General features: G+C 37.7%; 1 protein-coding gene across 1 annotated transcript; it reads right to left on the reverse strand.

The window, feature by feature from the left end:
* Positions 1-613: 613 nt before the first annotated feature.
* On the reverse strand, positions 614-15,555 carry CHODL (chondrolectin). Its single transcript, XM_026846722.1, has 8 exons — positions 15,435-15,555; positions 11,426-11,738; positions 10,516-10,673; positions 7,364-7,411; positions 6,890-6,973; positions 5,178-5,280; positions 2,791-2,869; positions 614-1,142 (listed from the first exon to the last, which is right to left on the reverse strand). The coding sequence occupies exons 1-8, from the start codon at positions 15,553-15,555 to the stop codon at positions 1,140-1,142; spliced, it is 909 nt and encodes a 302-aa protein (XP_026702523.1). The 3' UTR covers positions 614-1,139.
* Positions 15,556-15,782: the final 227 nt, after the last annotated feature.

The raw sequence follows: 15,782 nt of genomic DNA on the forward strand, positions 1-15,782 counted from the left end.
TGTACATTAATGATGTTAATAATAACTCTAAAAGAAGACTTTAAATGCATCAGGGTTACCTCTAAATCTGTCTATCAATTAACATAATTAACATTTTTCTAGCTAATAGTCTGAGTAATGTTGAGATCAATCTATTATAGTGCCACTTCTCAGAAAAGACATCTGTCTTCTCTTTGATCCAACATTACATTATTCCTAACAAACTACTACCTACATTTATATATTTAATATCTTTTTTCATAGATTTACTGAAATAAGTAATTTTAATCTTAAACTCTTGCCCACCGTGATTTTTTTTCCTCAGAAAAAGTAAACAATATTTTACTTAAATAAGAACTAATGGCTACCTTCAAAAGACACCTCATTAATAAGGTATCACTTGCCAAGTTACTTATTGACCTTGGACCAATATGTCAAAAAGTTATGGTTATTCCCTGGTAAAGTGGATTCATTATATGACATCAAATGACTTCTATGAATCCTTGAATTCTGTCACATCATATTGATGTCACAACATGGCAGCTACCTCTGCCAGTGACCATGTTAGTCAATTTGTGTGCCTGAGGATCAAAACCTGTGTTAAGTGTGCAAATAAATACTAAACAAATATTTTGTATCAAACATTTATGCAAAGATAAATAATTGTTACACTGTAAAATTGTCAGTTCCATTTACAGTACATCAACTAGGTTACAATACATGAGACTAAAGGAAACAAAGAGGGTTTAACTACAAACAGTCTTAAAACTGATATACATTGTAGATATTTCCCCATAAAAACTTCAAATGCTCTGTTCATTGCTCACAACTAGCTAACTTACATCTCTTAGCAAAATAAACACATACCCTTTATTTAGCACGGCATATTTTGTCACTGAATTAATAATCAAACATTATATAAAAATGATCTGAACATTTGCCTCAAGGGGGAGCTTACAGTTCATTCTTGTAGATCCTTTGCATTTTCAAGCCATTCCAAGCTAATGTTCTTTGACGACATTATAATACAGCCTGACTGCAAAATGTTACTTTTGTTTTGTTTTCAGTCAGTAAATCATTATACCTCCATGCTACTGTCCTTCCTAGGCGTCTTTGAAATCCATAGTGTGGACTGGTTTGGACTGGTTTTTGTTCTTCCTTTACTGAAAAATAAAAATATAAACTATTTTCAGTGCCTGTGTGCCTTTACAGTCCTGATTCAGGTCTGCGATCAGACCCGGGTATTTCATCCCCTATGTGAAGGCCATCTTTGTTGCTTTCATAGCATAGGTTCCCCATCAGCAAAAGGGTCATGCCCATGTTGCACCGAACATAGTACCGCAGCAGTGGGTTGAGGTAAGCAACTGTTACCAAAGTTACCAGACCCCTCTGTTTAGCTGTGCTCCTCCCAAGAACTGAACTGACTTGGCCCATATTATTTTTTTTATTTATTTTTTCCGGTTCACATTCAACCACACCTACTCATACAGAGGGGTCTTTTCAGAGACAGGTATGGACACTGCTTGAACAGGGTGGTGGGAGGCTGGGCACTTCCCTTGCCTGGGGATGGGAGCACACACACCCCCGAGCCCACATCCAACATGTTGAGGGTGCAGCCCACCCACCCCGGGGCCTACCGCAACCCTGCCCACACACACCCTGGAGCTGCACCCCCGTGACCGCAGTACAGTAACGGGTGCCAGGGTGTACTGGAACACCAGAAAGCTGCTTCCCTTCAGGGCTTGACCTAACTTCTAATGAAGTAATGGCACATGAATCAGACTCCTAGAAATGAATGACTAGTAGAAAGCTTCCTTAGGCCTAGTTTTCATTCAAGACTATCAATAAGAGGTTTTGTGTTTGGTGGCTTTTTTTAAAAAAAAAAGTTTTTTAAAAAAAAGTACTTGCTCTGCAATACTGAAAAAATGTTCAATCTTTACAGGGAGCCCTGAGGTACCCTGCAAGTTGATGCCAGTCTTTCCACATGGCTAGCACCTCTGCTACGACTGGCAGAACACACCACCTTCCCTCACTGAGATGGCAGATGACAGTGCACTGCAGTCTAATGAAAAGGCACTTCATGAGCCACTGAGGCTGCATTTCAATCAAAATATTTTAGTGTCTGGCCAGAATATTTCACACTGATTTTTTTTTCCTAAAATTAAGTGAAAAACAGAGAAGGAGAAGTGGCCCTATGTAATTCTGTAAGTTGGAAACCTGAGAGTCAAGATCCCAACAGTCCTATACATTCAGTTTTGCTCCTTTCCTAGTGTGTAAATGTAAACGAGTCTGAGGTGATTTGAAATGTACTGTGAGGGAGCTGAACGGTACAGTAGCTTTTAGTCCCTCCAGACTTACCTCTGAAGTCCTACAAAGTAATGCATTATGTACCTGAGCCCATTGGAGTAACTGAAAAGACTCCCATTGGTTTCAGTGGACTTTAGATCAGGCCACAATGCTATAAACAAAGCAATTGCAATGAATCAAGTAGTTTCAGCATTTCTTTCTTTAAGAAACTAGTTTACTACTTCCTTCTAGATTAACACAGTAAATTCAGGCATATTTTGTAAGCTAACGATGAAATGCTTTGAATGGGAAGTCCTTGCCACACAGCAGGAACAATTTCCAAATACCTTGGATCAGAACTTTAGCTGTATAAAATGAGCTTGTCTTCAGCGAACCTCGCTGACTTTCAACAGCTATACATCTGGTTCAGGAAATAATAGGTTTTAGTAAGAAAGATGCAATAAATAGCTTGAGCATATTGCTGTTTTGACCATCAAATGCAATCATAGAAACTGAGAAATATACCAGGTTGGAATTTAAACTTTCTGCAAGGCATTCAGATGATAATGGAGATGGGTCTTTGAAGCAGTTTCTCCTTGCTTCCCTGGAAGAAATGAAAGGGAGAGCATCTAAGCATGAATGAGCTGATCATTTCTACTAGCTACAGGGAAGACGTTTTGCTTTGCCTTATTACTACCCTTTAAGAGCCCAACACCAGGCAAAATTAGTCATGACCTTTCAAGCTAGGCATGTCCTGGGTGGCCATCGATTGTGGCTTTCAGAGGAAAGGTCACCATGTTGTGGAAGCCTAAAAAAGAATGAGAAGTCAGGTTCATTTGGAAAGTTGGGGACCCCTCCTTCCCCAGCAGGACAGAATTTCTGTCTTAAAGGTCTGCAGTGTCCAGCTGATCAGTTCAAGTGGTTGCTTTTTTTTTTTTTTTTTTTTTTTTAGCTTTTTCCCCCCAAGAACTGTGTATTTGTGATGAACCAAAATGATTCACGAGGTAGGTCAGATGTGGAAATACAACTGAAAATAGATGGGGAAACATTTTTTAAAAACAAAGTTCTGTTTCTACAGATAAAAAAGAAAATAATTCATTTTTGGTGATACCAGAATATCCTATTTTAAGTGAATTTTAAAGAAAAGTTGTTTATTTTCTCTAATTAAAAGCTTTGGTGCACCCCAAAATGAACAAAAACATATGTTTTGATTCAAATCCATTTTCTTCCTGATTTTTGTATCATAATCAACTAACAAAAAAGCACAATCTTTCAAGCTGAATTTCCAATATATGTGTCGTGCAATTTTTAAGTCTTGGAAGTTCAGATTAATTACTTCTGAATGAACTGCTATAGCATCAAAGGCCTGATCAAAGCCCACTGAAGTCAACACTACTATTTCTATTGAATTCAGTGGGCCATGAATCTCTCATTGTTTTCCCACGAGTATTCGAGAGCTGAACCTTTTCTGGGGAGAGAAAATGCTGCCAGAAAAGGTATGAAGACGTATGTCATACTTACCAAAAAATCAAGACCCAGATTGTATATTCATATTGTAATAAGGAATGCAGATTTAATTATACAATTGCTACATACATACATATATATATATATATATATATAAAAAAATAATTCCTTTATTACTCTTTCTGCTTTGAGTCTCCAACTTTCTACAGCCCCAGTGCTGAGATTTGCATACAGCCTTTCACAAGCATAAATTTTCCTGCCGTAAGACATGTTGGAAAATACATTTTCCTTTTCTTTATAGGAAAATGCATAAAATAAATACACAACCTAACTTATGATGCAGACCTCCTATCTTTATGATTGCTTGTTTCAATGAGACACACTTGCAGAAAATGCTAAATAAAAAACACAAAGGAAAAAATAAAGACTAGAAGGCAGATTTTTTTTTTCTAATTTCCTGGAACAGTGATATCATATTCCTTACTAGTTTTCCTGCTCTTTAACTGGAGAAACAGCTTGTGAATCTTATTATCATTACTCTTGTTATTCTCCAAAATAGTGCTTATCCATAAAACACATGTCAGTGTAAACTTTTCTGGATTACATTAACTTGAAAACACTTCCCAAAAAAAAACCCCTGCAGAATGAAAAGTAGCCTGGAAAGTTTCAAAAATATTATTACAAGAAAGAAAAATTATGTTATATCTTCGTATATCATAGTTTGAGAAAGATAAAAAGTCCCAAGTATTTTAAAGCATGGATCAAAACATATCCTGTTTCATAGGCTGAAATGTTTCCTATTTCCATAGTAATACATCTGTTTCATACTACATCGATGTACATGTATCTGTTTACTTCACTCATCTTCTTTGGCAGATACATGATGTACAAAGGAGTTGCACTGGCGTGTGGCTCAAAACATGTTTTTGCTTTTTGTTTCCAATTTGTCTGCTCCAGTGACCCATCCGTTGCTCGTATGGTATGCACACTGAAACAGCATTAAACAGGTGCTGGCCCCTTAGGTTTATCCTTGGAACAAACTGCACTTTTGGTCAGAAAGCGAGGTGAGTCCTTGAGTTAACCCTGTATCAGTGAGGACCCTACTGTTAGCCTAGATGCTGTATAGGTGGTAATCATGATGGAAGAGGTGAAGTAAAAGTGCTGACAGTAGCTGAGCCCATCAAATGGCCAGCAAAGATAGCTTCTTTAGAAACAGGTGAAGTCTTAATGGCAGTCTACTTTGAGAGACTATTTCAGCATGTTGTGGAAAAGCCTGAAGGTGAACGTTCAGCTGTAACAGCTGTAAACTACTTGGATTTTAATAGATGAAAAGATGCTTATTTGCATATTTGGGGACAGATGTAAGTAGTCCTTCAGTATGAATAGCTTGCCAATGGAAATATGAATTCTGCATTATAATACCATTATGGATTAGTATAGTTTACCTTTTATGAAGCATCTGGAAACAGCAAGTCCCAAAAGCCACCAGTATCAACAGAAGTAGTGGTATAGTGGGTATTACAACATAAATTAGATTCGGAATTATACCTACAAGACAGAAGTTCTCATTAATGTCTCCCGTGTTGAAATACTCTTAACCATGTGAGTAAAAATCTGGAGTAAAATATCAGAAATACATTAACCTACACAAAAGAACTTTGATACATTCCTTCTATAAGAAGAGCTCCAAAAGGTAACTCAGCAATAAAGTAGTACTTCTCCAGTGATATGCAAAATACATCTCAAAGAATTACATTCTGATGTTTTCTATATGCATCAGTGTGAGATTTCTAATTTTGTCACTGAAATTGTATTTCAGAGTACATTTCACAGCCAATTATATTTATAGTCCATATAACCTGTCTACCCAGTTGCCCGTGCATGTTGTGGTCCTGCATGTGTGCAAATACAAGAGGAACGAACCCTGCTCTCATCTCCCCATTCCCCATAAAAGACAAATGTATGCTGTCCTTGACTAATCAGGATAGAAATAAAGGCACTCCCCTGCAGGTCCCTGGAAGAAAGGAGTGGGAAATGGTACAAGCTCAGACTCTATTATCTGCTACTACAAAGACTGGAGTCTACAACTTCCAGAAGGGTCTGACTGTTTTTCAGTAACTATATGCCCACGTTTTGTAAGAGTATAATGTACAAGTTGTGGAGACCTTCTTATCCTTTGTCCTCTTTGGAACATATTTTCACCAGCAAGAATAAATGTGAATGTTCAGATTGGGTTTGTTTATGATCTTCAGATAATCTTTGCATGGCTTGTACAAATAGTATTACTGATTTCAAAATACAGTTCATCAGTATATCCACTTCTCTGGAGTTACAAACAACGGACACATCAGTTAGGAAACTGGCTCAAATCCAGCCAACCAGTGTGGAAATAGAGCAACAGCTTTCCATAATCCCATGGCGTAATCCTGCAAAATCCTGACTTCTCCTTAGAGATGTTCAATTCCTTGAACTAAGGCCATACTACAACTCTTCACAAACCTCAGGAGTCCATTCAGGACAGAAATTGCTAAATGAAGTAGCTAGGGGCACTACAGCAAGCTCCTAGGCAGCAGGTATCCATTTTCAAAATATCAAGTGCAATCTCTGCTAGAAATCTCAGTAAAGTACTTAACTCTTCTTAGCATGTAATGTTCCTTAAAGCACAGGGTACTTGGGGGAGCTATGGCACAGTGCTTATTGAGCAGATAACTGAAAATTTAATGCCCTGTTAGGGAAGATTTCTTTTTGTGAGCCCCAAGTATCAGATGTAAAAGGTACTATATGCATTATATGTTTGTTACACATGCTGGGGAAGAGGCAAGGCACTGGTTACCACAGGCAGGAAGGAGGCACTTCACATCTGGGTGAACACTGGTGAAATCTTGTGTCTTGACAGAGGCTCACCAGGGTCAGAGACAACAGTGCAGATTTCAAGGACTGCTAAACTGTAGATTTGGATCCAAGTTTTGGGAGACATGGAAATAATTTGTTTCCACAGTTACAGAGAGGACTGACCAAACCTCTTGAAATGTTATTCAAAAGTATACATTTTTCAGGGCACTTGCTGGGTAAACAGACTACTTCCTCCCATTGACAACAATGGAAATTGTAGAGTTAATATTTTTACCAGAATACCAAATTCATATGAACACATTACCTGTTTCAGTAGCAATAACATGATACTGATCTTCTGGTTTGCTTGTGTCATAAGTATTTCCTGCTGGCACTGTTGGTAAAATATCTGAAAAAGATATCAAACATTTTTGAGAAACATTGAGTAAAAAAAAAAAAAATGGCTGTTCTTTTGTTAAATGAATTAATAGTAATTACAGCTAAATTTCTATTGAAAAAAATGAACATTTTCAGGATTGATTAAACTGCTGGATATAAACATGTAAACAGGATTTTATTGCAAAATTTGGATTACATCTGGAAGAAGAATTATGAGCAGTGCTATTCTGAACAATAGCCATATAGCTGTAGCTATTACTCTCTAAAGGATTCCTTTTTTCTATGTTCCACTTTTAAACTACGCCTGTTAAACTTGAGTAATTTTCAAGGTTCTTGTAAGCTATCCTTATAATTATGTATTTACCACTGCCACTGAATTTAATGTTTCAAAATTTCTTACCATAATCTTGCTCCGCTCTGTCTCCTAATTCTTTTTCTAAGACGTTATCTGTTAAATCAATATTTGAAATCAGTTGTTTAAGAATGAAAAATGTGTGTAATGAAACAGATGTTTTCATTATTTTGCATGCAGTATCACAGAAATAGATACATTCTCCAAAACAGTAATTGCCTAATTCCTCACCATTTAATCTTTTTACCAAAGACTATTTGCAAACTAGTGTCAAATCACTTCTGGTTCATAAATTTTTTGCTCCTTAGAAAAGGGCTGTAGTTTATTCTAGTTCCAAAGCTTGGTGGCTTCTGCTAGGTTACTGGCTAAACCACTGAATCCCTTAATTTCTTGTGACGAATAAAACTTCTAACATATTCAAAGTTTCATTTGTGCAGACAATCCTAAAACAATGTAAGAAAAGAAGCATTCTTGATTAATACTTAAACCTTAATCACATCTTCAAAATAATGCTTACAGAAGGTTGACTATGAAACAAAACAAAGCAACACAAGTTTGTGAGGTTGGATGTCAGCTTCATGCAGCTTTGTTTTGCAACAGGCAGCCCTAAAATACAAATCATGAGCAGTGGGTTCTAATACATCACATAAGGAAGTGAAATCATTAAAAGAGGAATTACAGTATCGTATTTCTTGCAATGCATCAGAAACTGGAGAACCAGTTCATGGCTTTGAGCTGTATCACAGAGGCTTGCAAGCTTATACTTACGACTATTGTTAAAACTAAAAGTTTAGAAAGATTACAGAATTAATTACCTCATATTGGGCATAGGAGTGGAATCTGCATAACTGTTTGAATACCATTCCTTTATCATAAAATTATATTAACATAATAGTGCTATGAGCCTGCAGTTCTGAGTGTCCTGATAAACACAAAATGCTGGAAGAAATCAAAGAAGCAATAAAGCCTACTAGAACAAAGGCAATTATGTCATCTAATCTTGTAAAAAATGGCTATGTTTGACCATAAATAAAGATATCAAAATACCACAACGAACTGAGTTGCTGGCTCGAGACAGCAGAAGAGGAGATGAGTTTTTAATTTCATTGCATAATCAAAGCTACAGGAGCTGGACAGGAACCAAACATGGTTGCAATTACCAATCTATAATTAAATTTAAGATTGCTGAATGATCAATATGATCTAAAGCGAGACTGAACATTGCAACAGTAAATGCCATCGAGGGAGGTACTATAAAAAGGGCTTAGAAAAATGAAAATGACTACCAGAAGTGTAGCTGCTGCTTGAGTAAAACTGCCTAACGAGTACTGCCCTCAACTTGCCACTGATAGAATTAGGTGCAACTCCGTTTTGGCCTATGACTGGTATCATACACCATATACTCGAAACAGACAGGGAAGTTGTGAAAAACAATATACTCATAACAAAGTGAAATTCAATACGCATGTGACACTTTAATACTCCTGGTAAAATGGATGTCTTTTGTATTGCAAATGGCTGACGTTGAAGCTATTACAGTGATTTGGGGGGAAAAAAAGGTCTCACTGTTTCAGATAGCAAATGTAATTTTCTTAAACACACTGTGCTCCTTTCTTCAAGCAGTGAAAGAGATGACAGATACCTATTTATATACATTTATGTATCTAGTCCTCTTCTCCATATGATAGAAAAATACATTTCTGGAGAACAGTGTGTTTTGCTAAAGAGCACAATTCCAACAGCCTGAAAAATAAATAGCTACAATTCAGTAGTATTGTATTTGGCTGCATAACAATGTCAGTCACAATAATAATCTACCCGTATAGTTTGCCTTATTATATGCCTCATTATACACTAGTAATCTTTTTCTACATAGGGAAAGAAATACAAATTCATTTTCATTGTTACTGTTATCACTTTGTTTTCTGCCAATCCAAAATACCCCTCATTTTTTCAGATGGTGAAAGCAACAGGAAAAAACAATTCTTTATCACATCTCAACTAGAATGTTAAGTAGTTCACTATTACAGAATAATTATTTCACTTAAATTTGTTTGTTTTTACAGATATTAAATATATTTGAAACTGAGCACTTTTAATCAAACCTGCATCTTCTGACATAAAAATGTTGCTATATTAACAACTTGAAACATTTTTATTGTTCTCTTATTTCAAAATACTTGTGATCTGTTGTAAAAGTGATAAAATTGAATGGCCTATATGACTAAGATGATAACTGACCACCATAAGATATAGTCACTAATTAGAAGCAGAAACAGATTTGAGGGATGGGGGTAAAATGTGTGGGTATATCAAGTCTTCCAAGTATTTAATATTTACTTGCAATATTAGTTGTCATTAATAACCCCATTAAGATTCTAGACAGTTAAGAAAGCTATCCACCAAAACTGGATGAAGAAAATAGCCTGGATCTCTACAGACAAATTATTTGAAAATATTTTCATGATCTTGCCAAAATACATGTTTTCATTTACTGTTAAGTACCACCAAAGTAGAAAATTACAGGCTCAACTTGAAATTTTACTCTTCACATCCTTTTTCTGTTTGCACGAAATTCTAGTTTACAGTCTACGTTTCCTCTACTGACATATACAGGACCTATGTTACGTCTGAAAGTACAGCCAAATTACCTAAGATCTGTTTTTTCTGTCATGATCTGAACTAGTGTCCATCTGTTTTTTATATCTATAAATCTACATGCATGAATGCTGCTGTTCTGGACTTCATTCTTTAACCCAAAACTTTTTGAAATAATAACCCATAAGTTGGTATAAAATGGCAGAGTTTCACAACTACAAGGACAGCATAATTTTTTTACAGTAAGACCAATAGATATCCTGGTCATCCTACTTGATAGCAAGCAAGGGAAATAGAAAATGGCTACTTCAAACACACTGTAGAGAATACAATAACTAGTGAATGAGATAAATCAAAGTAAACCTGGGAATGCATGATAGTGAAGCTAACCTTGAAAACACTCTTATTGGATACATACAGTTTTATTTAAAATATCACTGGATTTGATATATTACATCCCCTGTTAATGTCAGACCAGGCACTCACACACCAAAGGAATCGGTACAAAAGGCCACAAGATATTTGCAGATTCCCTCACAAAACAAGAGGCAACTGTTTTTCTAAGTGTCCCACCTGTGAAATACAATTTTAGTTTCTCCTACCTGGGCCATACTTGCAGATAAAATTGTGCTTCATGTTGCATCTATCATCATTCCATTGATAAAGATATGGCCCTCCAAGACCAGGATTTGCAGTTGGCTGATGATACATCACAACACAGGCTTCACTTCCACAGGAAGGCTCATCTGTATACCAATTTCTAGTGGTACACAAAGACAAACTTTCACATTTTGAAAGTAAGGTTCATCAGGACACCAAAGAAAAGAGTTTATATCAATAAAGACATGTCAAACCCAATGGTCCCATCCTCTTCAAAGGTATGCTGCATTTCCCACAATTCCTCTGTGAAAGGAGTTTAGGGCCTGGACTCCACATCTCTGGATCTTAAAAAAAATTCTGACCAGTAAAAGCACCTCTGCAGAAATAACACCCTACTGCTCTGCTAACTATTTTCCTTCCTATCTGACTCTTACCTGTCCCTTTGTCCTGAGTCCTGTGAGATGCTGCTACTCTGGCCTTTGTCTTAATGATGAAATTAAAGGCTTTTCAAAACACAGGGTAGTAATAGAACAATTTACACTAAGTAACATGCATTAATTTATGTGGTGGCTGCCTCCCGGATTTGAGGTGGCCAAAGTCTTGCAGGCCTGCTTTCAGAGCACGTCCTGAAGACACTGCGTATGGCAGAAAAACTTTCAAAAGCCATACAGAGGCAAACTCATGAAATAAGATCAAACAAAACTGCAGGCTGAAGCCACACTGCCATCTTTTTGCAGTTTCAAATTCTAAACCCTGATTGCCAGTTCCCCTTTATCTGGAGAAGGAGGGATGCTACTAACTTAATGGGGCAACAAGTCTTCAAGCTTCTTTCTAGAAGATTTGACTTGCTGGGTATTTCGCTCCCCATTCCTTTCTATGAAACCTTCTCAAGAAGCAGTTCTACAGACTTACCTGAATGGTGAAATGCTTCCATCAGACCACTGGTATAGGTCAGGGCAAGCACTTGAGGTGGCTAGTCCATCGCCACTTCTCCACAACCCAATCCAGAAGTCACCATCAGAAATCCCAGAGCCTGATTTAGTGAGGTTTTGCAACATGTTTTCTATTAGTTGCTGCTCGGCTTCACTGTCCAAGCTCAGTAAAGCCCCACCATCAATTTCACAAGCTTGGCGGGCCTCCTGAAAGCCCACACGTCTAGACAAGTCCTGGAAATAAGCTAGCTTGTAACAAGAATTCTTGAAGTCACCATAGCACACCTTTTGACCTGAAAAATATAAATATGAGAGCATTTAGAGTATAGTAATAAACATCACATCTGAAAAAAAAACAAAACATACCACAACATGCATACAGTGATAGCAAGGGACAGTAGGTGGGTTTTTTTTTCTCATGCCCCTGTCCGAAAGGACTTACAGTGATACACTGACACTGCTGAAAACCTTATCTTTAATTTAATTTGCAACTATCATACAGTTCATGGGACTCTACGGCTTTCTTCCCAAGGCCTGTGAAACTCTCCAGGATACTGAAGACTCCCACGAGCTTCTGGAAAAATACTCACTAATGACTGTGCCATCAGGCCCCTCTGTTAAAGCCAGGATATGTTTGGAGGGTATTTTCTTAACTATTTCATCCTAACGGATCAACTCCACTTTTATTTTGTAATCAAAGCTATTTCATCAGAAAAAAAAATATTTTAAATTCTCAATTTTATGAAAAGAAGCAGCTAGCAGTGTCTTGATTCTGCTATCTAACCTTGAGAGGCTGTATTCACAAGGACCTCATAGCTACTCTTTGCTATAACTAATTGTCTAAGTACAAACTGTAAGGGGGTGTGGAAGAAGAGTGTCTGCCCTTTTAAGGGTATCTGGTCAATGACTTTTTCAGTGCAAAAAGGAATAATAAGAAAAGGAAGAAAATATGAAGGCACAAACTTGACAGGAAAGCATAATGGAGAAAAACAAGAAAAACAAGAAAAAAAAAACCCTCATCACCCTAATTGGTAAGCCATCAAGAAACAGCAGTCAATCAGGATTTTGCAACTTGATGTCAGGGGGGTTAGTGGGACTATGCAACCTGATGAAGAGGTTATGCAACCTGATGAAGAACAAAGGGTGATCAGACAGAAGGGAGTGTAACGGGCCGGTCGCATGTAAAACAAGGCCTGCGTGTCTGGATGTGTGCCTTCCCTAGGAAGGAGGGACTCGGCTGTCTATGCTGATATGGGTCCTGCACATGGCTTCTGCTGAAGACAGCAACTTGCCTGTGCCAATCTGTGTGATGGTCATGTCAGTGTCCCATCTGTGGGGCACTGGGATACCTGCTCAGCTTTGCTACTGGTTGAACCAGCAAAGCTGGAAGCAGCAGCCACATCCCTCAGCTCAGAGAGGCCCTGGATAACAGGGTGGGCACCAGCGACCAGGCAGGGGCAGTCCTGGGACTTGAGGAGGCAGCCACACTCTTAACATCCCTTAACACAGTCAACAGAAATTCTAGATATTAGCAGCTGTCACAGTACTATCCAGATACCATAAAGAAGCCCTGTGATGCTTTCAGAAAGCACTTGATCTACTGCATTCACACCAGTTTTCCCTTGCCCATCAGTGTTATGTCTGCAGAAACAATCCAAAGCCAAATGAAGAAATAATGTTTATTCCTTCCAGTTCTTTGGATGAGAAAGACACATGCCTTTTTCCTAAAAAGGAAAAATCACTATCTTCTTCAGCTAGTGAGCTTCTATAGAGTTTATTCAATATATATAAAATGCGGAATGAACAAACTGCAACTGAACTGCAGTATGTTTATTTAGGGACAGGAGAAGAGTTCTAATTATAAGGAAATAAGCTAACCATCTCTTAAAAAAAAAAAAAAATCAATTTTTTTCAATATGGAAATTTATCATTGGAGAAGAAAAGTAGGAGAATTTATTTTGCTAACCAAGTAAGAATTACTGAAAGATACCAAAGTAATAAGAATTACCAAGCATTTTCTACATTGTTTAAAAATCAACAAATTTTATCTTTTTATCAGAACATTCAGTAAGGACAGTATTTTATCGGACTATCTCAGTTTTGTATTTGAAAATCTTGTATTTACTCCCAGTTAAGCAAACCTAGATACATGATTCACAAACAACCCTTTGACTTTACCTCTGAACAAGTTTTATCCTGTTTTACCTTTAAAAAAAGTTGTAATTTAGGAAACAGCAACATCATCCTATAATTTAAGCTGTACGTAAGCTTTATAAACTAGTGTTTTTCTATATACAGAGTAACCACAGATATGAACAAAAAATTCTGTAAGATACAAAAAAAGTTTATTCTTCTTGCTTTAGTTTTGCTTCATTTCTGTATTTGATGAGTCACATACTTCTCATAGCAGATTGCATACAGCACAAAAGCTGACTGAAGGCTACTCTATATTTGCACAGAGTATAGTTTCAAGAATTTGCAGAGAATAAGCATACTGTATCAAAGCTGCATGAATACAGGAACATAAAACCAGGATCATCTCATGACTTTTAGCTAAATCTGAAAGCAACTCTTCTTTTGGGGATCTTTTTTATTGCAGAAATCTGAATTATAGGGCAATAGGGATAAACTGTGTTTAGCTTTCTAGTGTTTCCTATGATTCTTGTAATCTTTCTCACAAAAAAGTTATGATATCTTACTAAGAAGTAAAAGAAGCATCTTTGCAGTCTCATTCTTACTTAGGCTTGGCAGACAGACTTCTGAAAAGTCACTTGTTTATCAGTAGTTAATCTGCCAAAATAATACAGGAACAAGAATAACCTAATATAAGGACAAGCTTGTACCACAGATACCCATGGAAAAAGCCAGACTGAGATCAGGAAGACAGCACTTGCTTGGACTTTCTCTGTTAATGTCCTGAAAATGCTGTTTATGTCCCAACTCTTTTCCTGCCATTTCCCTTTATTCATAAAGGTTGTCTTATGTAGTAAGAGCCATAGTCCTAACTGGTCAACAGTGAATAAGAATCAAGGGGCAAACACTTTGTTAGAGATGGATATAAATAATGGGCTTCCTCATAAAACTTCTTTGAACAAAAAGGAAAAAATGCCCCTATTAAAGTAACAAAGTGATAACTCTAAATGCTCAAAAGTGGGAGGTGCAAGAATGAAAGCTGTATGTGAAATCACAGCTTACTCCCTTCATCTATAATGCCACAATTCAAATTTTATTAACATGATCACCACCTTTTTATTTCCCCCAGGAGCTCTCATTGACGGAATAGAGTACACAGCAAAGGAGGAGCTGATCAACATTTTCATCCTCACCACTTGGTGAGTGACAATGGCTTATTGCCAGAGTACACACATGTACAGAAAATGTAAACATCCAAAGGCTACCACTGAATTATGTACGGCGCTAATCATTTACAAGGAAAAGGGACCACACCTCTCCCTGTAACTAAAGACTGGATTCAAAGGATTCATTCAAGATATATATATGCAGATTTATGGAGAGTCTTTTGTCTATTTTCTTGTTCTTTTTATTTCCCGGACAATTTTTATAAATAAACTCTTTCATTATTCCTTTCATTCTGTGCGCATACTCCTTGACACCAAGTAGTAAGTTATGAACAAATTCAGGTATCAAAATATCCCTGTCATGATTTCAGTCATGCAAGAATGTTCAATCCACTGAGACAAGTGGGTTGGCCACTACTAATCTCAACTCCCTGTGCTGTTCCTCCCTTCCATGGGAAAACAGCTAGCTTTCCATCATCCTTAACACGCACATCTGCTCCCCCTCCCTGTGTGTTTCTCAGCTGCAAGCACCCCCCTCACTCTCTGTTCGCATGCAGTCTCTGCTCTTCTGTGACTCTCCCAAACCCTGAATCAAACGACCTCTCCAACAGGACAAATGGGCCCTTGCTGGCTAACTGACCAAGCTTCTTGTGGGTACTCCTCTCCCAGTCAGCTGCTGCAGAGACTCACGCTGCCAAACAAATGGCACATGCCGTTTCTGAGCTGCTGTAAGGTCATATCCGTAAGCTGTAAATTGTGCTGTATACTGGTCCAGTACAGAGGTTGTATCAGAGTCAACGCTCAGCTCCATCACCCACACCAAGCTGAGGAAAGCTGATGGGACTTCACGGAGCAGGGAGGAGAAGGACATGCCAATGTGACACACAGAAGCAGTTGAGTTGCTCAATAGGTGCCACGGTGTCCCCTCATATGTGCCCAGTAACAGCTTGCCACTCTTGAGGGGCTCAGAGCAGGAAGCCCTCTTGGAGCCATCCAAAGCACAGATGTGAAAGCCCAATCTGTACCCAATGGTTTACC

This window comes from Athene cunicularia (genome assembly GCF_003259725.1).
Source record: "Athene cunicularia isolate RWA chromosome 1 unlocalized genomic scaffold, athCun1 chr1_part1, whole genome shotgun sequence".
NCBI classification, from domain to species: domain Eukaryota; kingdom Metazoa; phylum Chordata; class Aves; order Strigiformes; family Strigidae; genus Athene; species Athene cunicularia.

Coding starts and splice junctions, on each gene's coding strand:
- CHODL (XM_026846722.1), bottom strand. CDS start 15,555: ATGGAGCTGAGCGTTGACTCTGATACAACCTCTGTACTGGACCAGTAT. Junction 7,412..10,515: donor TATCTGCAAGTATGGCCCAG/GTAGGAGAAACT, acceptor TTGATTTAACAG/ATAACGTCTTAGAAAAAGAA. Junction 2,870..5,177: donor TTCCAGATGCTTCATAAAAG/GTAAACTATACT, acceptor CATTTCTTCCAG/GGAAGCAAGGAGAAACTGCT.